This window comes from Bubalus kerabau, chromosome 4 (genome assembly GCF_029407905.1).
Source record: "Bubalus kerabau isolate K-KA32 ecotype Philippines breed swamp buffalo chromosome 4, PCC_UOA_SB_1v2, whole genome shotgun sequence".
In the NCBI taxonomy this organism is placed as follows: domain Eukaryota; kingdom Metazoa; phylum Chordata; class Mammalia; order Artiodactyla; family Bovidae; genus Bubalus; species Bubalus kerabau.
The window spans coordinates 19,134,874-19,158,661 of NC_073627.1; the positions used below are offsets into that span (position 1 = coordinate 19,134,874).

Genomic DNA, 23,788 nt, shown 5'->3' on the forward strand with positions numbered 1-23,788 from the left:
GCAATGGCAACCTGTTCCAGTGTTCTTGCCTGGGAAATCCCATGGACAGAGGAGCCTGGCGGGCTACAGTCCATGGGGTCGGACACAATCGGTAACTGAACAATAATAACAGGAGAGAGGTAGAAGCACCCCTTCCGAGCAGGGAGAGAGGGAGGAGGGGGAGGAAAGTGGTCCACCGGTCCTCCCGGCCCCCCCCCCCACACACACATGCTGCCAGGAGGCAGTCTGGGAACCCAGGAAGGGGCCTCTGTGACTCCTCCCCAGAGACTGCAAGGCCCACCCCTGGGCCAGGGGCCGTTCTGCCCCGAGGATTTCAGGGCGTGGTCACCACTGCGCCCTAGAACAACTCAGAGGTGGGAAGGGCCAGGCCGGCCACCTGGACTGGAGCCCGCCCCTGCCGCCGGGCATTAGCCACTGGGAGGAAGGGGTCACAGCCCCGGCCTCCGCAGTGTCGTAGGCAAACAGCCCAGGAGGCGCCGCACCTAGGCAGCTTCCAGACAGCTAGGAGCAACTTCCAGACGGCTAGGAGCCCCAGGACTCTCCTTTCTCCTCCTCAGCCAGACCGGTGAGTGACCAGGAAATGTGCCCTGGAGTCAGGACCCTGGGGGAGGAGGGACGCGCCACGGCGGTTTTCCCACACCCTTCTGCGTCCCCTCCCGATCATTCTGTGAGCCCACCCCAGAAGAGAACCCACCTGGTGACCCCTGCTGCCACGTGCCCTGCCCTCCTCTCTGGATCCCGGCCCCGCACTCCGTGGGACAGACTCCAAGGGCAGCCCCAGGAAGCTGTGACCGAGATGAGGGAACTGGCCTTGGGCAGACCCAGCTGGATCCCCCTTTGGGACCAGCTGGAGGGAGGGGGGCTTCTGAAAAGGAAGGGGTGGTCAGAACAGAGGAGCAGAGGCCAAGTGGAGGGACTCATGGGTCCGCTTGTCCACCCTCCCTTCTAACAGCTCTCCCCACTGCCCAGTTAGGATAGCTGTCCTAGAGTGGCCCAGCTGGTTTCTTTACACCTGGCCTGAACTCACCCTCCCCGTGACTCACCTGCAGCCCCAAGCTAACCCGAGAGCCCCACTGCCCAGCCTATGACCTGGTTTGTGAAAGAGTAGGTCCTAGGGACCAGCCCCCCGCCATGCTTACCCACATTGCTGGCCACTGAGACCCCTCCCTGCCCACTGTTCCCAAGGTGGAAAGGCACAGCCTCCAGCCCTGCAGGCTATTGTCACTGGGTGGTCCCCCCACCCCCAGCCCGGGTCTCACCTGGCTCCCTTCAGCCCCCAGGCCTCCTGAGACAATCTCCTGGCAAGCCCACCTGCCTCCCCACTTCCTCCCTGAGCTCTGCAGCTTGCTTCACCCTATTTCTATTTGCTCTGTTCTTCCTGGAGCTGTTGATCCAATAGTGGGAGAGGATGGGCAGTTGGTACCGAATGCCAGCCCTGATGGCTGGTCACTGTCACGTCCTCGGCACAGGAAAGCCCATGATCATGACTGGGAGTACCCGATGATCAGAACACAGTCACTGTTCCACAGCAGAGTGTTGGGGCGATTTGGAGCTGGATCTGGGTGGGGCTTCCCTGATGGCTCAGATGGTAAAGAATCTGCCTGCAATGCGGGATACCTGGGTTCGATCCCTGGGTTGGGAGGATCCCCTGGAGAAGGGAAAGGCTACCCACTCCAGTATTCTGGCCTGGAGAATGCCATAGTCCATGGGGTCACAAAGAGTCGGACACGACTGAGCAACTTTCACTTTCCCTTCACATTCTGCCTGGAGAATCCCATGGACAGAGGACCCTGGAGGGCTACAGTCCATGGGATTGCAGAGTCAGACACGACTGAAGCGAGTGAGCACGCACATTCCCCCTATAAAGATAATTTGTGTGTGTGTGTTTAGTTGCTCAGTCATGTCCAACTCTTTCTGACCCATGGACTATAGCCCACCAGGCTCCTCTGTCAGTGGAGTTTCTCTAGGCAAGAATACTAGGGTGGGTTGCCATACCCCCCTCCAGGGGATCTTCCCCACCCAGGGATAGAACCCAGGACTCCCGCATTGTAGGCGGATTCTTTACCATCTGAGCCACCAGGAAAGCCCATAAAGATAGTTCGCTGCTGCTGCTGCTAAGTCGCTTCAGTCATGTCTGACTCTGTGCGACCCCATAGACGGCAGCCCACCAGGCACCCCCATCCCTGGGATTCTCCAGGCAAGAATACTGGAGTGGGTTGCCATTTCCTTCTCCAATGCATGAAAGTGAAAAGTGAAAGTGAAGTTGCTCAGTCATGTCCGACTCTTAGCGACCCCGTGGACTGCAGCCTACCAGGCTCCTCCATCCATGGGATTTTCCAGGCAAGAGTACTGGAGAGGGATGAAAGATAGTTTAACCCCATTACAAATATTTGGCTAATGGGGGGGATTTCAATCTAATGATTCAGGGTTTTGGTTTCTCTCCATCCATTCTGCTTTCCTAGGCTTACATGTTGGGGAGTTTTACAGACATAGGGTTGTCCCAGCATACGCTGACATTCATGATGCACTTTTTCGCTTCCACATCTCTTGATTCAGTAAAAAGCAGGTAATGCTACCAGGCACTGGAGACGATGAAAAATCAGAGATGGTGCCTGCCTGAAGGTAGCTTCCATTCCAGAAGGAGTGACTGACGAGTAAATGACAGTTACAGTATTCTGTGGTGAATTCCAATGCAGGGTTCTATGGGGGACACGTCCAAGAAGCACCCCCGCCTCCATCCCACATCTCTCAGGCGAGAGGGAAATCTACAATGCTGTCCAAGGAGGTGATCTCAGAGGTGAATTCTAACGGCATCTGCAATTCAGCCTCCTGAGAAACCTTCTGGACCTGGTGCTCTGTCCGTGGCAGATTTTATTTATTAATTTTGCTCATCAATGGTAATTAGTCTTTTTAGGTTTTCCACTGGTTCGCTAGTTGATTTTGGCCATGTCATTTTTTATTTTATTTATTTTTGGCAGTTTTTTATTTTACCGGGGAAGTATTCCTTTTTTCTAGATTTGTAAAAGCTCCAGTTTTGTCATGGATTTCCTTCTGGCCTAGTAAATAATTTTTTTTTTTTTAAGTTTTCAAAGACAGAGAAAACCTGTACATTTTCTTGCTTTCTTTGGTTGCATCAGATCTTCATTGCGTCCTGTAGGATCTTGGCGGTACACAGACTCTCTAGTTGTGCCTTGCGGGCTTAGTTGCTCACTGCCTGTGGGATCTTCCTGGACCAGGGATCAAACCTGTGTCCCCTCCATTGACAGATGGATTCTTAACCATTGGGCCACCAGAGAAGTCCCTGTATGTTTTCTATACAAATGTTTTTGTATACTTAAAGGATGTAAGGTTCCTTATGTACCAAATCAAGTGTATTGATTATTCAAATACATTTTCTTTATATGCTTCTTTTGTTCTGATTCTGATAGAGGTGTATTAAATCTCCATCTCAAATTCTCTCTATAAAGTACTTCATGTACTTTTGAAAAAAAGATTTATTCATTTATTTTTATTTTTGGTTGTACTGGATCTTCATTGCTGTGCACAGGCTTTCTCTAGCAGTGATGAGTGGAGGCTACTCTTCATTGCGGTCCACCAGCTTCTCACAGTGGGGGCTTCTCTTGTTTGGGGCACATGGGCCATAGAGAGTGGGCTCAGTAGTTATGGGGCACATGAGAGTGGGCTCAGTAGTTATGGTGAGTGGGCTTAGTTGCTCCGCGGCATGTGGAATCTTCCCAGACCAGGGATCAAACGCATGTCCCCTGCATTGGGAGATGGATTCTTAACCACTGGACCACCAGGGAAGCCCTTTTCTCGTACTAGTAATAGTTTTTTGCTTTTTCTATTTAACTATAATGCTATTGGGAGCATACAGATTTTGACTGTCCTGTCATCACAGATTGTGCCTTTGTATCAGTATGTCATTCCCTGTTTATCCTGCTTAGTGCCTGTTGCTCAGTAGCTCAGCTGTGTCTGACTCTTTGCGGCCCCATGGACGCAGCACACCAGTCTTGCCAGTCCATCACCATCTCCCAGAGCTTGCTCAAACTCATGCCCACTGAGTCAGTGATGCCATCCAAACATCTCATCCTCTGTCATCCCCTTCTCCTCCTGTCTTCAGTCTTTCCCAGCATCAGGCTCTTTTCTAATGAGTAGGATCTTCGCATCAGCTGGCCAAAGTATTTGAACTTGAGCTTCAGCATCAGTCCTTCCAATGAATATTCAGGATTGATTTCCTTTAGGATTGACTGATTTGATCTTCTTGCAGTCCAAGGGACTCTCAAAAGTCTTCTCTAATACCACAGTTCAAAAGAATCAATTCTTCAACACTCAGCCTTCTTTAAAATAATAATAATAATAATGGTTGAAAATAAAAGGACACAGAGAGATACCAGCAAGTGAAAAGGTTAAAATAAAATGAAATAAAAAGGAAGCATGACCATATTAATAACAGAAAGGTAGAATTTCAGGTTGTATATTTCAGATACTTGCTTGTATCTCTCTGTGTCCTTTTATTTTCAACCATTATCATTTTTTTATTAAAAAAAAGCATATTTCTTGTGTGTATCATATTACTGATTTTTAAACCCAAGCTGTGTCTTAATGGGGTAATTCAGTCTGTTCACATTTCATTTAACAATTGATACACTGTCCTTGATTTTATTACCAGTGGTTTGTGTTACATTTATTGGTTTACCTTGTTACCTTATTCTTTTCCCCTTCAATGAGGTTGCTATTGATTCCCTTTTTTTCTCCTTCTGTTACTCTCTTGTCCTTCTGTACTTTCCTCATCTTTAGTGGCTTCTGCTTTTCCCTCCAGTTCCTAATCCAATGTGTTCTAGAGCATGTGTGTGATGACGATTCTTTTTCTCAGCGACCCATCTGGAACTCACAGAGCCCTGCCAGTCTGTAGACTTGGGTCTGCTTTCCAGCTTAGGGAAATCTGCTTGTTAACATGACTATTGTTTCTTTTCCTTTTTCTGTTGCATGTTGGCTCTCCTGGCTGGATCTCCCAGTTTCTTATCTTTTCCCTCTTTACTTCCATCTCTGTGTGCTTTTGCTCTGAGGTTTGAGATTTTTTTTCTGCTTGATCTCCCAGGCCACACATTTGAATATCAAGAGTAACTATCTTCTCCTCCAATTAATAGTAAAACAATATATTTTAAAGTTCTAAAGCAGTCCCTTTCTTCTTCTTTTGTGCCTTACTTGAATCTCAGAGAGTTTTTTCTTCTTGTTGTTTACATTATAATTATATTTTCCGGCCCTCTATCTTGTGAATAGCCTCAAGGTATGCGTTTTTTCTTTTAAACTAGGTTATATACTTATGTGTTTTTTTTTAATCAAAGCATTAAAAAGTATATAACAATAATTCTCATACATATAATTTTCCTTGCCCTGTTCTTTATCAGCTTAAAAGTTACCATTTGAATCAATTCTTTCTCTATTCTCCCAGAGTTGCTTTCTGCAAACACGGACTAGTATGAATATATTGATTATTTTCTGTCTGTCTTACACAAAGATAGCATGCAGGACATCTTGTTTTTTATTTATTTATTTTTTTGCCTTTTTGATTTAACCATGTGCCTTGGAGCTTGTACATAGAAAGTATCCTTCCTTATAGCTACATGCTTTCCCGTTGTAGGGATGTAGCATAAATCATTTAACCAGTCCACTGTTGATGGATACTTGGATTGTGTCCTATATTTTGCTATTACAAACAACATTATAATAAATAATCTTGTAAACCTGTACAGATAAATCACAGTGAAATCCCAAAAGTCCAATTGCTGGGGCAAGGGGTAAACAGTAGGTATTTTTTAGATGTTGACAAATTGCTGCATTCAGGGCTTATATCAATTTGCTCTCCCACCAACACAAATGAACACACCTTTCTCCCCTCAGCCTTGCCAACTGAGTGTCATCAAAATTTTGTTTTCTGCCAATCTGATCCTAAAATACATTATCTTAAGGTAGCTTCAGTTTGCATTTCTCTTTCCAGTGAGAATGAGCATCTTTTTATGTATCTGAGGACTATTTGTTTCTATTTTTCCGTGAATGGTCTGTTCCTGTCCTTGGCCCATTTATATATTAAGTTATTGGTCTTTTTTTAAAATTGATGTCTAGGTGGTCCTTCTATAAGGAAAATAGCCCTTTGTCTATTACATGAGTTGTAATCTTGTCAAAGTTCATCTTTTGGCTTTGCTAATGAAACTTTTTCACCACTCAAGTTTTCTTGAAATGCGTTTGTGTAACCAAGTGTATAAACCACTTATCTTATGGCGTTTAGATTTAGAGCCTTTGTTACAAAGCCTTTTTTTTTTTAAGTAGAAAATTTTGCTCATATTTTCCTCCCTGAGTATTGTTATGTCTTCACTTTTAACATCTGAATCTTTGATACTTTGGGGGTATGTCTGAGTGGACGAGTAAGTCCACTTTAACTCATCTTTAATTATCTTTTTTTTTTCTGGATGGTCACCCAGTTGTCCCATCCCCCTTTACTACTGACAAGTTCTTCCCGCCATGATTTGTGGTGGTATCTTTAGTGTGTCCTGAGTCCTAGTCATGCTGGCATCTGATAGCAGTGGCCTGTTTGGTAGCTCTGTTTTCTCCACCTCTCTCCAGCCCCATCAGAGGAGTGATGTTGATTATATATCTTTGCTCATCAGGACTGGAGGTGAGATACTAGAACGCCCCACTTTGTGGGGGTCCCTAGAGCAGTAGTGGTCTCTTGCCTCCTTAGCAAGACCAGCCTTAACCACAGAGGCTACTTGGCCCACCTACTTGGCTCCCCATCAGCTCCTGGGGGCAAGGGGTCTGGACAAGGCTCACCCTGACTTCACTCCAGGGTCCCATGGCAGGCACAGTTTGCCCCAGGATTTCCCAGGTCCCAGCCTGTCTCAGGGCCTCTCGCCTGTGCCAGCCAGGTCCCGCCCATTCATCTTCCTCAGCCCCCACTTGGTTTGGGCAGTAGAGGGTAGCAGTTAGGAGGGGAAGAGAAGCAGGGCATGTTTAAGCTGCCTTATTTCCAGAATCCTTGGCCCCAGAACTGTATCTTAAAGGGAGAGAATTTCCTTTGTCTGTGATAGATTGGGAGTAGGGGGGAGCTGGAAGGGCTGGTCTGTTTTCAGATAAGAAATAATGAATACCTTGCGGAGTAGTAACACTGAGGATGCAGAAGAGTTAAAAAAGAAATTTGAAGGTTTTTTCCTTGCCTTTTATTATGAAATTTTTCAATCATGAAAAAGTAAAAAAGAATACTGACATGAATATAATTATACCTATTACCTAGATTCAACAATGACTATTTTGTCATTGTTGTTCTGTCTTTTTGTTCTATCTTTTTTGCCAAGAATAAAATTATAAAAGTTGTAAATTCCAGGCTTCATTATATTTCACCCTTGAAAACTTCCCTGATATCAGGGCTTCCCTGATAGCTCAGTTGGGTAAAGAATCTGCCTGCAATGCAGGAGCCCATGGTTTGATTCCTGGGTCGGGAAGATCCCCTGGAGAGGGGATAGGCTACCCACTCCAGTATTCTTGGGCTTCTCTTGTGGCTCAGCTGGTAAAGAATCCACCTGCAATGAGCAAGACCTGGGTTCGATCCCTGGGTTGGGAAGATCCCCTGGAAAAGGGAATGGCTCCCCAACTCCAGTATTCTGGCCTGGAGAATTCCATGGACTCACAAAGAGTCGGACACGACTGAGTGACTTTCACTTCACTTCACTTGAAAACTTCAGCATGCATCTCCTAAAAATGATCTTTTTCTCTGTAACCATGATACCATTACATTAATGCCTTAATGTAGTCTAAGATTCAGGCCATAGTCAAATTTTCCCCATTATCCTAAACAAGTCTCTCATAGCCCGTTCAAACCAGGATCCAATCCTATGCATTCATTGCATTTGGTTGAACTCTCCCTAGACAACCCCTTCCTTTTCCTTCTGCCCTGACATGGACAAAGAGACAGACCAGTTGTTGTGTCGAATGTCTGTTTTATTTATTCTTAAAATATTTATTTATTTGGCTGCTCCAGTAGTAGTGGGTGCATGGCATCTTCAATCTGCCTTGCCGCATTCGAGATCTTTTTTAGTTGTGACATGTGGAATATTTAGCTGAAGCCCATGAAATCTTTAGTTGCAGCACGTGAACTCTTAGTTGTGGCATGTGGAATCTAGTTTCCTGACCAGGGATCGAACTCAGGCCCCCTGCATCGGGAATTCGAAGTTTCAGCCACTGGACCACCAGAGACATCCCAGAATGTCTGTTTTAGATTTGAATGTTGACTTCTTGTGGTGATGTTCCCATGTTCCTCTAACCCTGGTGTTACCTGGGGACTGGTGAGTCTGAGAGGTTTCCCTAAGTAGGGTCGCCAAGACTCTGAGACAGATGAGACAAGAGAAGCAGGTGATTCCTCCTCAGCACCAGAGGTGATGCTGAGATGGGGAGAAGGAGGAAGATGAACTCAGTTTGTGTATCTTTTCAGTGTATCAAGGACATCCCCGGGCAGTTGGATTGCTCAACCTTGAGATACAGTTGAAAGTTGTTAACCCAATAAAGGGGGTTGAGTTTTCCCAGGACAGTCGGGTGAGAAGCAGAGATGAGATAGCAAGCACCCAGGAGACGGGCAGAGGAAGGAAGCAGACCAAGAGGCCATAGCCTGAGGCATCCAGGAGTGGGAGGATGATAAAGACTACATAGGAGAGGAGCCAGGCCAGACCAGGACCAAACTTGCCCTTGAGGAGGTTGTAGGAGACCTGAGCGAGGGGCTGGAGATCTGAGAGAGCAGATGGCGAGATGCTAGGTGAACAGACTCCTTTGAGAAGTTGGCTCTGAACAGGAGGGGAGGGCTGGTTCCAGTGTTGTAGCCACGCATTCCGGGAAACAAACTCACTCAGAAGGACAATGCAGATAGTGGCGTGCAGTTTATTACACCGGCGGGCCCAAGGCAGAGTCTTCTCTTAGCCAAGGATCCCGACCAGTTTTTGTGAAAACCTTATATACCCTAAGCGTACGTGCCCAAACCCACTTCCCCTAATTCCCTGAACCTAGTCTGAACAAAGGAAAAAGAAAGATACAATCAGAGTTAACCTGTGATTCATATGCCTTAAGCCTAGATAGTTAACAGTGGACAATTATCAATAGGTTTGTGGTCATACCCCAATAAGCTTAATAGAATGTATGATTCCTTCCGGGGGGCCTGGTTTTCCAGTTGGTATGTTGTTTCCATAGATACTGGGCATACCACAGAGACTGTGGCTCAAAGTCCACAGTCTGGCCCAAGATGGAGTCCTGCTTTCAAGATAGAGCCTGTTCTGTTTCCTCCTTCACCAGGGGCACACTTTTTTTTTTTCCCAAGGTGGAGAGACCTTGAGTTTGTTGAAATGCCAAAGGGACAAAGGCAGTCAGGTGGATGGGGCTGGAGATTTGAGATGAGGCAACTCCTGAGCAGATGAGAGTCACTTGGATTCCCAGGGCTCAGGTTGGGGAGGTCGGCTTGGACAGGCGGACCCTGAGCCCCCATCAGGGGAGGGAGAAGGAAAGGCAAGCACAGGGGCAGATTGGCTGGAGGGGGCGGCAGAAGATGACCACCCTGTCACATTGTCCCGCCTCCTGAGGTTGGCTCAGGAGGGTCCTTGACAGACCGTTTCTTCTTAACTCATCAGTTGTTTGGGCTGCGCTGGGTCTTCACTGCTGAGCGCAGGCTTGTGCCAGTTGCGGTGGCTGGGTCCGCTCTCTAATCCCCGGCTCGGGCTTCTCTTTGCGGTGGCTTCTCTCGCAGGCTACAGTAGTTGGGGCACGTGGGCTTGGTTGCCCCGTGGCACGTGGAATCTTCCCAGACCAGAGATCGAGCCCATGTCCTCTGCACTGGCAGGTGGATTCTTAACCGCTGGACCACCAGGGAAGTCCGACAGACCCCTTCTGATTCCTCCCGGCCCAGCGGCAGGAGACCTCCTGGGTGTCTGCCAGCCTTACTCAGAGCCCAGAGGGTGGTGAGTGGTGAAGGGGCTCCACCCCAGGCCTCACCCGGGAGGAGCAGGCCAACCAGACAGCTTCTCGCGGTCACCAAGAGGCTAGGGGCAGAGTCCAAAACCAAGGGCACTCAATCAAAACCCGAAGTCAAGAAAAGCAGAAATGTAACCCAGCTCTCTTCCCCAAGACTGCAAGTGGGTGTGGGAACTAGGGCATCAGCTTGGCTCCTTCACACCAACCAACCCTATGAGAGAGAAGAGAATGACAACCTAGTGAATAAAGAGACTGAGGCCCAGAGATCCCAGGGGTCTCCCAGAGAGAAACTGAGGCAGAGTCTACACAAGACTGGAGTCTGGACTCCAGCTCTATTCTTTTTTCCCTTTAACTGAATGGAGCTTCTGCCCCAATTCCAGGAGAAGAACCTCACCCCAGGTCATTTACGATTGGAATCTCATCACACTAGATGCCTCTGGGGGGGCGGGGCCAGGCATGGCTACGGTTTGAGAACCCCTTTTGGCTGAGCCCCAGCCTCCCCACAGCACGTTGGTGACAGCGTGGCTCTGGGTTAGGGGTGGGTATGGAGTGAGACCTGGACTCTGTCCTGGAGAAGGCGTGCTCAGAGGAGGGGCAGACGCCAGACCTGGGGCGGTTCTGTACACGGCTAAGTCCCTGGGGGCAAAGATCACCATTCATTTCCGCCCCACCCCACCCCCACCCCAGCTGGCTGGCAGAAAGCAGGCTCTCAGGCCCAGAGTCAGCCAAGGAGGACCTGTCCCCCCCTCTTCCATCCAGCCCCTCTGGCCAGTCCCTGGGCTAAATCACTGGTCTGCAGGCATTTCCCTTGCCTCTGGCTCCAGAGAGCGGAAGGGATTTTCTGGTGGCACCTGCTCCTGACACTTCAGTGAGGGTTTTGGGAAGATGGGTGAGGTGCTGCTGGCTTCTTCTGTTCCTCCCCCAGCGTGTGCCTCTGGAGGCATGAGGGTGTGGTGAGCGAGGAGGACCCCAAGGGGAGCCGCCATGGTTACCACCTCCTCTCACTGGGGGAGGGGCAGCCTCCTCGGTAACCCAGACTGGCCGGATCTGTGTGGGGGTGGCTCCATCCCTGAAGGGTGGGGCCAGAGCCCGGGGGGGAGCTCAGGTGTGAGAGCCAGGCCTCTTACAGAGGAGGGGCAGCGGGCAGGGTGCTGGCTGCCTCTCCTGTGGTCCCAGTCCCCTCCCGCCACTGTCACTCATGGCCTTTGCCTCGGGGAGACCCTGTCACTCCTGGTTCCTGCTGCAAGCAGACGCTGCTCCCCAGTTGCACCTGCAGGGCAGTGCCGAGGGCCTGGGTTCCCACCCCAGTCCTCCTCTTTCCCTTCCCCACCCCAGCTCCTCCCTAGTGGCTCAGCTGCCTTGGAATTTACAGTGGCTCTTCCCATCTGTCTTCCGGCTTGACTGCACCTCTCTAGGTGGCTGTGTGTGTGTGTGTGTGTGTCCCCTAGCCCTCCAGGTGGAGACAAAGTGACGTGTCATATGTGTTACAAGTGTGAGGACTCCAGGTCTCTCGGGGGGGATTAGTGTGTCTCTGGGCCACTGGCTTCTAGGTTGGGGCACAGGGGATGGTAGAGAGGCGGTACTGGAACTCTGAGGGCAGAGTAGGGCACAGGCCCCAGACTTGCTCCGGATGGGGTCTCCCCAAGTGTCCCACACCCCGAATCCATGCCAGGCCTGGCTCTACTTGGGTGTCCCCATGCTGAGCCCACAGTGGGTGCAGGGCAGGACAGCCCGGGGGATGTGGGCCGGGGAGGAAGGAATCAGGGCTCTGGGCTAGAGGATGATTGGTACATGAGATGAGGGCCCTGGGATCCTGGTGGAAGGGTAAAGGTCAGAGCTTCCTATTTAGCCACTGCCGGAGTGCCTTCGGGCTGGCGGGTGGTGGGCACTTGGGGCTGAGGAGGGAGCACCTCTGAGGGGGTTAATGAAGAAAGGTGGACCCAAGGGCTTGGAGGACAGACCACAGTTTCTCACCCAGGACAGGCTGTGTCCTCTGTGAGCACCCACCTGCTGAGGGGTGAAGAGACAAGAGGCTAGAAGGAAGCTCTCAGGGTAGGATGGGAGAGCTAGTCCATGCCCCCTTTCTCTGGTCCATGGAGAGTGGGGAAGGGGTCTGGGAATACTTGTGCATGTGTGTGGGCACGCTGGCGGGGGTGGACACATGCATCTGGTGACCAAGGTTGCAGGAGGCAGACCCAGGCGGTCAGGCGGGTAGATGGCGATGTGGTCAGAACCCCTCCGGTCTTCCACGTGGCTGGAGGGATCCAGACCCAGCTCCCTCTGAGACCATATCTGCCCAAACGCCTTCCTCTTTGAGATATCCCACCCCCCACCCCCCCGCCCCTCCACATGCAAGCTTCCTCTTTTCCATCACATTCTCCCTGGGCCTTAGGGGAGTCGATGGCCATTCATTGTCCAGTCTCCTGCAGCTCAGGCTCCAGCTGCCCCCTCTGGCAGCCCCCATCTGTGCAGCCCACCCTTCCCTCACCAGCGGGCTTAATGCCATCCTCCGTGAAGCCTGCCCCATGCCTGTGTCTGGGCCTGGGATTCAGAACTCACTGGTAATCAGAGCGCTGAGTGGGGTGGTCTGTGGTTTCCCTGGACATAAAAATACCCCCGACCGGAGGCACCCCCACCCTGTCTCAGGCAGCCTCTGTCTCAGGCAGCACTTCCGCAGCCCTGACAGGAAATGGGCTGGAGGCTCAGCCTCCCGCCATCTCAAGGCAACTTCTTGTTTCCCTGTTGCCCTGTGCCAGTCCTGGGGTTGTGCCCCTTAACTCCACCCACAAAGCCTTCCCAGGGCTGCATCCCAGCAGCTCAGAGGGGACAGGATGGTGGACATCACCGCCAAACTGACCAAGAGGCAGAGTCGGGACCTGCGGGGACAGGTAGGGGACCCTGGCACTGGGGGTGAGCTCAGCCTCTGATGGGGATGGCAGAGGGGCCTATGCGGTCCAGGGGCTGCCAGTCGAGCTCAGGGAGCAGAGTCAGGAGCTGGGAGCCTCACGGAGGTTGGGACTCCTCCCTTCTCTCCTCTTTCCTTCTCCGAGGCCCCACCTGTCTCCCTAGGGGTGGCATAGGGATGCTGAGAGGCAGTGATCCGCTTGGGGATGGTGAACGGGGTGGGGGGTATGGAGAAAGGGGCAAGCCTGTCACCTGCTTGTGGGCAAAGGGAGGAGACTGGTGATGAGAGCAGCTGGAGGGCTAGGGGAACTGGATAGCTGGATGTGGTGACAGCCGGGCCCCTCTTGGCTCTGTTCTTGGTTCTGAGGTGGGAGACCACTTCTTCTTTTCCATTCAGTGTCCCCTGTGTCTCTCACCTGTCTGGGGTGTGGACCCCCAGAGCCCCTGGTGCCCCAGGCAGGCCCTGTGGATGGGCTGTGTCTGTATCTGGCCTGGGCCTCCAGGAGTTGAGGGCGGGGAGGCAGCCCCGCTCCAATCTGGCCAAGCTCCCCCCGGAAGGCCTGAGGGCCTGGAGAGCTTGGTTCTGCCTGGCTTCCAAGAGCCAGTCTGCACCTGGCTGAGACTGTGCCAGGAGAGGAAGCCACCTCTGTTTTATTAGTAGCACTGTGGGGGCTGTACAGAGAGTTCTAGAGTTTGAAGGGGCCTCAGGGCTACTTCAGTCCAGCTCTTTCTGCAGGGCTGCGGCAACCCTAGCAGGGGTTGAACTCCACTCACCTACCTCACAAGAAGGCCCCTCACAACCTGCCCAGGCAGCCTGTGTCTCTGGGGCAGTGCCAATCCTTAGACTGCACTTACCTCTAAGGGGCATTGCCTGGCCCCCGTTTGGCCTCTGATTGCAGTCTGGAGCCCCACCGTGTAATTCTGTGTCTTCTCTTCCTGCTGACAGCCCTGTAACATGGGTGGTGGGGGGGGGAGGCGGGGGCTAAGTGTCTACCTCCCAAATCTCCTCTATACTAGCTGGGGATGTTCCTTGTACAAGATTCCCATCAGCCCAACCAGCCTGGGACTCCCCGTGGACTCAGCCAAGGCCAGCAGCCTGGTCATGTGGAAATCCCCATGTCCAGAAGCCTGTCTCCTTCATTGGTTCCCTTCCAGCTCCTGTCCCAGGGACAAGCAAGGTCACTGCCTCAGTGGGTCCAGCTGGGGTGGGTAGGAGGTATGTCTGATTATCCACCTGCCTCCACCTACTGCCTCCATCCTGTCCTCCCAAGGATTTTCCTGGTTTCTGTGCCTGAATGCTCATTTTCAGGAAGTTCTTGCTCAGAGCTAAACCTAGTCTCTCCTGTAGTGTCAGGTGTGTTTGGGTTTCTTTTTTTTTTTTTTTTTTTAATATTTATTTAGCTGTGTCAGGTCTTAGTTGCAGCATGCAGAATCTTTCTTTGCAGCTCACAGACTCTCTAGCTTTGGCACGTAAGTTCTAGGTATGCTTGGTTTTTGTTTGTTGCTAAGTTTGGCATGGAATTGACTTGCATTCCCTGGTGACTTAGACTGTAAAGAATCTGCCTGTAATGCAGGAAACCTAGGTTCAATCTTTGGGTCGGGAAGATCCCCTGGAGAAGGGAATGGCAACCCACTCCAGTATGCTTGCCTGAGGAATCACATAGTCAGAGGGGCCTGGTGGGCTACAGTCCATGGAATCACAAAGAGCGACTATCACTTTCACTCAAGCAGTGAGTGTTTCTGGTGGATTGGCTGTGTGCCTCGGGGCATTGGACTGTCTGCTGGGTGGTCAGCTGTGGTCAGTTACATCATCCTGGGTCTAGATCTCAAGAATCTCCTGCCTTTGAGGGGACAGAGAAGGTAGGCAGATGGGTGGACAATGAACGGACCACCAAAATGGCATTCTGCGCCATTGGGCCCAACAGAATGACTAACCAGAGTGCCAGCTGGTTAGACTTCTCACTGGAGGGAACACACTTCCCCCAGGTGAGATTTGTGAGCTGAGCACCAGCAGAGCATCAGGACTTGGACAGACAGGGAATTGAGATGGAGGGCGGGGTGGGGGGGCAGGTTCCAGAGTGTGGGAACATCTGGAGCAAAGGCACAGGTCAGGGGTGGCGGGGGGAACACTGGTTAAGAAGATGCCTTTTGTGTCTGGGGGAGGGTCAGCAGGCTGGTGTGGTTGGAATACAGGATGCCACAGGAGAGCTGTTGTGGACAGAGAAAAAAGAAGTGGTGTGGAAGGTCCCATTTCAGCCAGACAGGAGTTCGTGGGGCAAGGGAGCAGAGTGGACTGGGAGGAATGCTCAAGTCTTCTTGCCACCTCCAGGCCTGGGACCCATCACACTATGTAAACTGGTAACACCCCCTTCTATTTTTGCTTTCTTGTCAGCAGCAGTCATCACCGAGGTGCAGTGCATTTCCTTACCACTCTGCTGGGTTCCCTCCCCACCCCACACACCATTCACATGCGTGTGCCCTAGTGTAGCAGCCCCACCAGGGCAGATTTGTGTCTGATTGTCCACAGCTGCATTCCCAGTGCCCAGACCTGTGCCTGGCACAGAGCAGGCAGATCTTTGCTGGCCAAATGGATACTTTTGCAGGCCCAGTGAGGTTGCATTGAGCAGGACGCATTTCCCCTCTTGAGTAGTTTATAGCTGAATGAAGGTGTTACAGAAATGGAGGAACTTCTACGATTTGTTGTTTTAAAGAGATTTATTGTCCAAAAAAAAAAAAAATTGTTGTTGCAAAAAAGAGAAAATGAAACAAAACCAAACCCAATTCCTATAATTACGCAACCCAGAGATAACCTCTGTTAACATTTTGGAGAGTTACTTTAAAAATGCAAAATGGAAATTGTGCTAAGTTTACTATTAAAAAAAAATTTTTTTTTTAATTTGCTTGCATCAGGTCTTAGTTGCAGCAAGGACACAGAATCTCCATTATGGCATGTGGGTGCACAGGCTTCTCTCTAGTTGGGGCTCATGGGCTTTAAAGCTCCTGAGCACAGTAGTTGTGGCACATGGGCTTAGTTGCCCCTTGGCATGCGGGATCTTAGTTCCCTGAACAGGGTTCAAATCTTTGTTCCCTGCGTGAGAAGGTAGATTCTTAATCACTAGACCACCAGGGAAGTCCCCGAGTTTACCATTTTGAAATATGCTTTTCCCTTGTAACATTATGCATTCTTAGAACACAGTATTAATCTCATGCTATTCTGCTGTCTGGAGTTTGATAGTGTCATTATTTTTCTTTCTAATGGGTACTAGGCTGGGTGTGGTGGTCACACAGGAGAAATCTCAGGAAAGATCTTAAACCTGACACCTGAGCTGAGTCCTAAAGGAGGAATAGGAGTTAGCCAGGTGAGAAAGGGGGTAGGGAGAGGTTCAGGGTGTGAATGAGCTGAGGTCTGTAGCAGACACAGCAGAGAGGGTGGGGGCCTCTAGCAACTGGGTGCTGCTGGAGCTTAAAGTTCAAGGTAAGGGCCAGGAGTGGCAGGAAATACAGAGGGGAAGACAGTCCGGTGATGGACAGCCTCTGGTGCCCTGGTAAGGGCCTAGACTTTGCCCAGCAGGCAGCAGGGCGCCCTGAGGCCGTCAAGCATGACCAGGTTTATACTCTGTGTAACTGGACCCTGCAGAGGGTAAGGGTTGCGGGGCGAGGTGGGGGCGGGGGGGGGGGGCGGGGGGGGAGCGTGCCTAGCCAGAGTGGGCGGATCTGGCTCTTGACCCCGCCTCTCTCTCCCACTTCACTTTGCTTTGGTGGGGTGGGGAGAGAGACGCATACCCTTTTTTTTGGCCCTTCCTTCTCTTTCTCTTGTCTGGAATAGATTCTGAGGTCTGCAATTCCTGTACTGGGGAAGTGTCAGCTCCAAATCCAAAACCAGAGGCAGTGTGGGTTCCAGTTCCGGAGCTTTTTTGGAGAAGGAGGAGGGAGGACTGGGTGTTCTTGGTGGGGGTTGTAGAAGGCAGCAGGGCCCCGCCCTCAAGTATCCTGAGGCCATTTCTCTGTTCCTGCGCAGTCTTTGACTCACACCTGTGAGTGTGCAGCTGGGAGAATTTAGCTGTTAGTATTTTACTATTGTTAATAATTAATGTAGCTGCCCCACGCTTCTGGGGCACTTCATATTTTACAAAGCACTTTCCAGAACAAGTCCTCTTTCTCTCTTCACTACGATTTCCGGAGCGAGGGCAAGGCACACATTTTGCATTTGGGGGAACTGAGGCCGAGAGGTGCTGAGACTTGCTGAAAGTCGCCCGAGTGGCGAGTGTGCGAGTGGGGACAATGTGACCGCTGAGCAGCCCCGAAGGTCACGTCTCCTTCCTCCTCGAGCAGGTGGACGAGCCCCCGGAGCCCGTGTACGCGAACGTAGAGAGGCAGCCTACGGCCACATCGCCCCGCGCTTCCGCGGCCCCTCGCAGTGTGGGAGACTCGGTGTGGGAGACACACACGGACGCGGGCACGGGACGCCCTTACTACTACAACCCGGACACGGGCGTGACCACCTGGGAGTCGCCCTTCGAGGCTGCTGAGGGCCCCGCCAGCCCGGCCACGTCCCCGGCCTCGGTGGGCAGCCACGAGAGCCTCGAGACCGAGTGGGGCCAGTACTGGGATGAGGAGAGCCGCAGGGTGTTCTTCTACAACCCGCTGACGGGAGAGACGGCTTGGGAGGACGAGTTCGAGGACCAGCTGGAGGACGAGCAGGAGATGCAGCCGGGCCTGGGCCCCAGCAACCAGAGGGTGAGGGGCGGGGCCTCGTTCGAAGTGGGCGGGACCTTGTCAGGATGGGCGGGGCTGATTTTCAGGGCCTCTGACCCCGCCTCCTGCCCCGCACAGCCCTGGGGACTGAGAGGGAGGGGTCTTGGTCGTGGGTGGGTGGGGCTATCACTGAGGGCCTTTGACCCCGCCCCTCCCAGCTCGGGGGAACTAGGGTGGGGGCGTGGCCTGGGCCGAAAGGGCGGGGCGCCAGAAATTCTGGCTCTGAGAATTTCTGGCTCTTCTGCTCCCTGCAGCCCCCTACCCCTGAGACGGACTACCCTGATTTGCTGACCAGTTACCCAGAGGAAGACTATTCCCCCGTGGGCTCCTTCAGTGAGCCTGGCCCCTCCTCTCCCTTTGTCACACCCCCAGGCTGGTCTTGCCATGTGAGCCCAGATGGGCAGACGGTATACACCAACAACATCACGGAAGAACAGGTAGGGGCAGCGGGCAGATGGGCGCAGACTGTCGTGGGGTCGCTTCCCTTACCACTCTATACTGAAGTTCCCGCACGGGCTCCATGCCAGCCCAAGACTGTATCTCCCACGCCCGCCCCTAAACTCCTTGGGGCGGTGTTGGGCTCTGGAGGGAAACTTTTGTTCCCCTATCCTGTGAACTAAGCGGCCTGACCATCCCTTTCCCCACAGTGGGTGAGGCTGGAGAACCAACATGGGAAGACGTACTTCTACAATCCAGATGACGCCTCTGTTCAGTGGGCCCTGCCCCAGGTAACCAACTGGGGAAAGGAGAGTGCCTGGGAGAGAGGAGGGGGCTCAATATGACAGTGTCTTTCTTTCCAGGTCCCAGTCCCTGTCCCTGCCCCTCGAAACAGCCACAAATCCAACCAGAACAGTGAGACCCCAGCCCAGGCCACCCCCCCAGAGGAGAAGGTAAGGGAGGGGGCATGTAGGACCTGGCAGGACCCCACAGAAAAATTGGGGTGTTTCTGGAGGTTCTGCGATTAGGTCTGGAGGCACATCTCCACCATAGGCCCAAGCACCAGCCTGGGCTAAAGGAACTTGGGTGCTGGGTTATCCCAGACTCAGAGCTGGACAGGCTGGGGGCTGGTAGGATGTCTCTCCTGCTGCTGCGGCTGCTGTGGGAGCAGGCACCCCCCACCACTGGCCAGGTGCCAGCAAAGAGGGTTCAGTGGAGACTCAGGCCCAACCTGTGGGGAGCTGCTGGCTGAGAGGGAGAGTGGCTCCTCCCCTTAACTACCTCCTCCTTCGCCCTCTTTCTCTAAGATCAAGACCCTGGACAAGGCAGGCGTGCTCCATCGCACCAAGATAGTGGACAAAGGAAAGCGGCTCCGGTGAGAGCTCAGCTGCCTCCAGACCCCGCGGTGGGCCTTAATGATGATGTTCACTGAGCACCTCCTATCTGTCAAACTCTTATTAACCCTTTATGAGGTCCTGTGAGGACCCTGAGGCACAGAGAGATGATTGCCCAAGGCCCCTTGACTGCCAGGTGTTAGCCCTGGGAGTCCACCTCTCATGATTGGGTGCCCCAAGCTGTGTTCTTAAACTCTGTGTCCTGATCCTGGGGGTGGAAGGGGGGCACCTCAACCCAGGACCAACCCAAGCCTTGCCACCACTGCCCCTACCCAGGAAGAAGCATTGGAGTGCCTCCTGGACAGTGCTGGAGGGTGGAATCCTGACTTTCTTCAAAGACTCGAAAAACTCAGCTGCCGGTGGCTTGGTAAGGCCCGGACCTCCAGGGCAGGGGCCACCCCATCTGTTCTGACTCCCGAGGGGCTTTGCTTAATCAAGTTTGCCGAAGGCTAGGTCTGAGACCATGGAATGTGAGGATCCAGGAAGCTGGGCCTTGGCAGGGGCAATGAGAGCAGATCACCCCAGGACAAGCACGTCCAGTCACGTCGGGTGTGGGAACCAGTCCTTGAGGATGGACAGCTCCAGCCTGGTGGGCAGGGAGACTGGAAACCAGACACACCTGCTCACAGAGATGGGACTGCACTCCTTTTTTCTTTCTTCTCCTAGGTGGCAGATAGCAAACAACCAGCCAGCCCTCAGGCTCCATGGTTCTAGGAACTCTTGGGTCTCTTGCCTCCAGAGCCATGACCCTCACTGTGCCTAGAGCCAAGGGAGCCTGGTGGATTGGAGCCAGGATGCTGTGACAGGCCAGAGCTGAGCTGCAGGCATCCTGAAACCCAACCCTTTTTCCCTTCGCAGAGGCAGCCTTCCAAGCTCTCCACCCCTGAGTTCACTGTGGACCTGAAGGGGGCCTCTCTCACCTGGGCCCCCAAAGACAAATCCAGCAAGAAGAATGTGCTGGAGGTGAGTGGTGGGAGTGAGGAGAAGGAGAGGGAGCCTACTGATGGCTTAGGACCCTCACTAAGCAGGTCCCCCCTGAGCAGGGGGACCCTGGCAGAGCTAAGGCTGGAATTCTCAGGGCTCAAAACCAAAGCTGTCCCTACCTTGGGGATCTGTCCACAGTGTTTTCTGGCATCAGGATTCTGCAGCTCCTTCTCCAGGAGCAGAGCTCCCTGGAGCCCTTTGTCCCCGAGTAGAGGTCCCTGGGGAATAACACTGTCACATCTGGAAGGGCAGTCCTCATCCCACTGCTTTGGCCTGAGACAGGAGATGCTGGGTCCCCCCTACTCAGACTGATAGGCTGGGACACCTCCTCTGGCTTGTTAGAGCCCAGCTTCCAATCGGAAGTGAATAAACCAGGTCAGGGCAGTGGACACATTTCTCAGGCTCCCCCTCAGGAAGAGAGGCCAGATGGGGCCCAGGCAATTCCCTCTCAGGCCACACCTGTCACTGTCCATGTGTTGTCTTGTTTTTAAACTACTCTTATCCTCACCTGGGCTTCTCCAGGTGGCACAGTGGTAAAGAATCTGCCTGCCAATGCAGGAGACGTAAGAAATGTGGTTTCGATCCCTGGATTGGGACGATCCCCTAGAACAGGAAGTGTCAACCCACTCCAGTATTCTTGCCTGGAAAATTCCAGGGACAGAGGAGCCTGGTGGGCTACACAGTCCATGGGGTCGCAAAGAGTCAGACGTGACTGAGAAATTAAACAGGCAAGCACCCTCACCTCACTCTCCAAGTGTTTTGAGGCAGCTCACAATGAAAATGCATATAGGTGAGGTGGTAAAAGCTACTGAAAAGCCAGGAGCAGGAAAGACAAGTTAGAGGAAGAGGGCAGTGTGGAGTGGGATTAGGAAACAGGGGATGTACAGATACTAAGGTTATTGTTGCGGGGGAAAAAGTCAGCTCCTGGTTTCCTGGCAGCCAAAGTGAAACATGGCTCTCATTATTGAGTCAGGGGAGTGAGGGGAAAACCATTCTAGATTTTGAGGGAAATCAAAGCTTTTGCCTAACCCTTGGCTCTAGAAGAAATTTTTAGTGTGCAGCTCTTCTAGTTTAGTAAGGGACTCTTGGGGTTGCTTCAGGTAACATTTGCTGAAAGCCAAAAAATGCATGACCTTCCATTTCAGCTCAGAAAAAGCAATTCTGCAAGGAGCTTGAGTGTGTTGTTTAATGATGGTTCACCCACCTTCACTCAGTTTTAGAACCAGAGTATCCACAGAGCAGGGGCTTCCCTGATGGCTCAGTGGCAAAGAATCTGCCTGCCAATGCGGGAGGCGCGGGTTCGATCCCTGAGTCAGGAAGATCCCCTGGAGGAGGGCATGGCTACCCGCTCCAGTATTCTTGCCTGGAGAATTCCATGGACAGAGGATCCTGGCAGACCTGGCAGACACAGTCCATGGGGTGTGACATGACTTAGGAAGTAAACAACAACAATCCACAGAGCAGAGCTGGAAACCAGTTGTATCTCCTGAGCTCTGATCAGTAGGTCTGAAGCCTTCCCCAGACTCCACCGAGTAGAGCTCTATGATCGACTAGCTATGTCTGTTGTGAACATCAGATTGAGGAGGGACATCATATTTGAACTGGAGGGAAAGTCTTCAAACAGTGCTCTCTGAATGTCACCTCTCTGACTGGGTTTTTGATGAAAGTTTCAGAGTAGAACACTTCTGAGTTGTCTTTTCTGGCAAAGACCAGAAGGCAGATGGTGCTCTTGGAAGCGCCTCAAGCTGACAGGAAGGCTGACAGTCTGGAATGGAAATCCTGGAGTCCCCCGCTTCCCACTGGCTGGCAGTCATCTTCCCTCCACTGGGGTGGAAAAAAAGTGAAAGTGAAAGTCATTCAGTCATGTCTAACTCTTTGTGACCCCATGGGTATACAGTCCATGGAATTCTCTAGGCCAGAATACTGGAGTGGGTAGCCTTTCCCTTCCCCACGGGATCTTCCCAACCCAGGGATCGAACCCAGGTCTCCCTCATTGCAGGTGGATTCTTTACCAGCTGAGCCACAAGAGAAGCCCAAGAATACTGGAGTGGGTAGCCTAACCCTTCTCCTGGGGAATCTTCCCAATCCAGGAATTGAACCGGTGTCTCCTGCATTGCAGGCAGATTCTTTACCAACTGAGCTATCAGGGAAGCCTGCCACCTGTAGGCAACTTCAGATTTTTCTCAAGCATGCACGCGTGCTAAGTCACTTCAGTCATGTCCAACTCTTTTCGATCCTATGGACTGTAGCCTATCAGGCTTCTCTGTCCATGGGATTCTTCAGGCAAGAATACTGGGCTGGGTTCCCGTGCCTTCTTCCACGGGATCTTCCCGACCCAGATATAGAACTCTTTCATCTCACTTGCATTAACAGGCAGGTTCTTTACCACTAGTGGCTCCTGGGAAGCCCTTTTATAGGAGACTGCCCTAAATACTGTATCATCAAGGATGGCCAGTCTTCCTAGTTGTCCTGGTGGCCCCTGACAATAGCTGGCTTGAGTTCTGCCTGCCTGTGCATTCAGCAGAATGGATGTCTTGTACAATATATTGATACGTAACTAGACAGATTTGCCTTCCATATGAAACTCGAATGTGAACTGGTTACCACTTTTGAGACAGCTGCCGAAAAGAATGGCAATTGTTTTAGAAGCATTGTTAGGCCATTTGTTCTTTGGAATAACAGATAGGGCCCCTCTCAGTTTAGATTAGAATGAGGTTGTGCTGTCTGCCCACTGAAGGTTCTCTGGTCTTTGCAGGGAGGAGGATGGAGTAGAACATGCAGGTTTGTTTTGTTTTGCCTTTGAAAGCATTTTAAATTCCATTCAAGTCTGCTGCTGCTGCTGCTAAGTCACTTCAGTCGTATCCGACTCTGTGCAAGACCCCATAGACGGCAGCCCACTAGGCTCCCCTGTCCCTGGGATTCTCCAGGCAAGAACACTGGAGTGGGTTGCCATTGAATTCTCCCCATTCAAGTCTAAGTTAAATAATTAGACAGCCAAAGCACTGCACTGAGTCCGGAAGCTATAACCTGTCTGAGACAGTTTTATCTACTTATTTATTTATTCAGCTGTGTCGACTCTTAGTTACAGCACACAGGTTCTTCGTTGTGTCATATCAGATCTTTCATTGAGGAGCATGGACTCTCTACTTGGGGTGCATGGGCTTAGTTGCTCTGCTGCATGGGGGATCTTAGTACCCAGACCAGGGATCCAACTAGTGTCTGCTGCATTGCAAGGCAGATTCTTAACTGGACCACCAGGGAAGACCCTCAGACAGTTTTTGCTGACTCTGACTCTCTCACAGGACCCAAAGGCAGAGCTGGTATGAGCTGCAGCCACCAACCATTCCCATCCACCTTGAAGGCTTGGTTCTCAGAGCCAGAGGCCGAGGAGAGATCCATCCAAGTTAGCCTTGTTTTTTGTAGATCTCGTTACAGAAACAGCAGTCAACTGATAAAGAACCCAGGCTGTTAATATCTGCTTGCAACTCAATAGTATAGAGTAGTGGCTTTGGGGCCTCCCACATGGAGTTCCTTTCATTGATTTTTTGCTGGCTGGTGCTCTGGGTAGGCCTCCCATGGGGAGGCAGGATGGGGTAAGGGAAGGCACACCAGATGGCTAAGCCATGCAGTTCTGCTGCACGCAGATCCTCGCTCCATCAGTCACTAGCTGTGTGTCCTCAAGGAAGTTGCTTAAACTCACTGAGCCTCAGTTTGCCCATCTGTAACACAGAGATGCTGCTACCTACTTCTTTAAAGAGGTGGAATACCTTGGCTTGGGGAGAGGCCCTGGCTCTATTAGTCTTTGAGTTCCT

General features: G+C 51.8%; 1 protein-coding gene across 1 annotated transcript in view; it reads left to right on the plus strand.

Annotated features, from left to right (window-relative positions):
• The window catches only part of ARHGAP27 (Rho GTPase activating protein 27), a 37,429-nt gene that overhangs the window by 9,259 nt on the left and 4,382 nt on the right, over window positions 1-23,788 (plus strand). Inside the window, exons 4-10 of the mRNA XM_055575646.1 lie at window positions 17,239-17,643; window positions 17,916-18,098; window positions 18,309-18,389; window positions 18,462-18,551; window positions 18,906-18,973; window positions 19,269-19,359; window positions 19,851-19,955. Coding sequence (XP_055431621.1) covers window positions 17,239-17,643; window positions 17,916-18,098; window positions 18,309-18,389; window positions 18,462-18,551; window positions 18,906-18,973; window positions 19,269-19,359; window positions 19,851-19,955 — 1,023 coding nt within the window. The remainder of the gene's footprint in view (window positions 1-17,238; window positions 17,644-17,915; window positions 18,099-18,308; window positions 18,390-18,461; window positions 18,552-18,905; window positions 18,974-19,268; window positions 19,360-19,850; window positions 19,956-23,788) is intronic.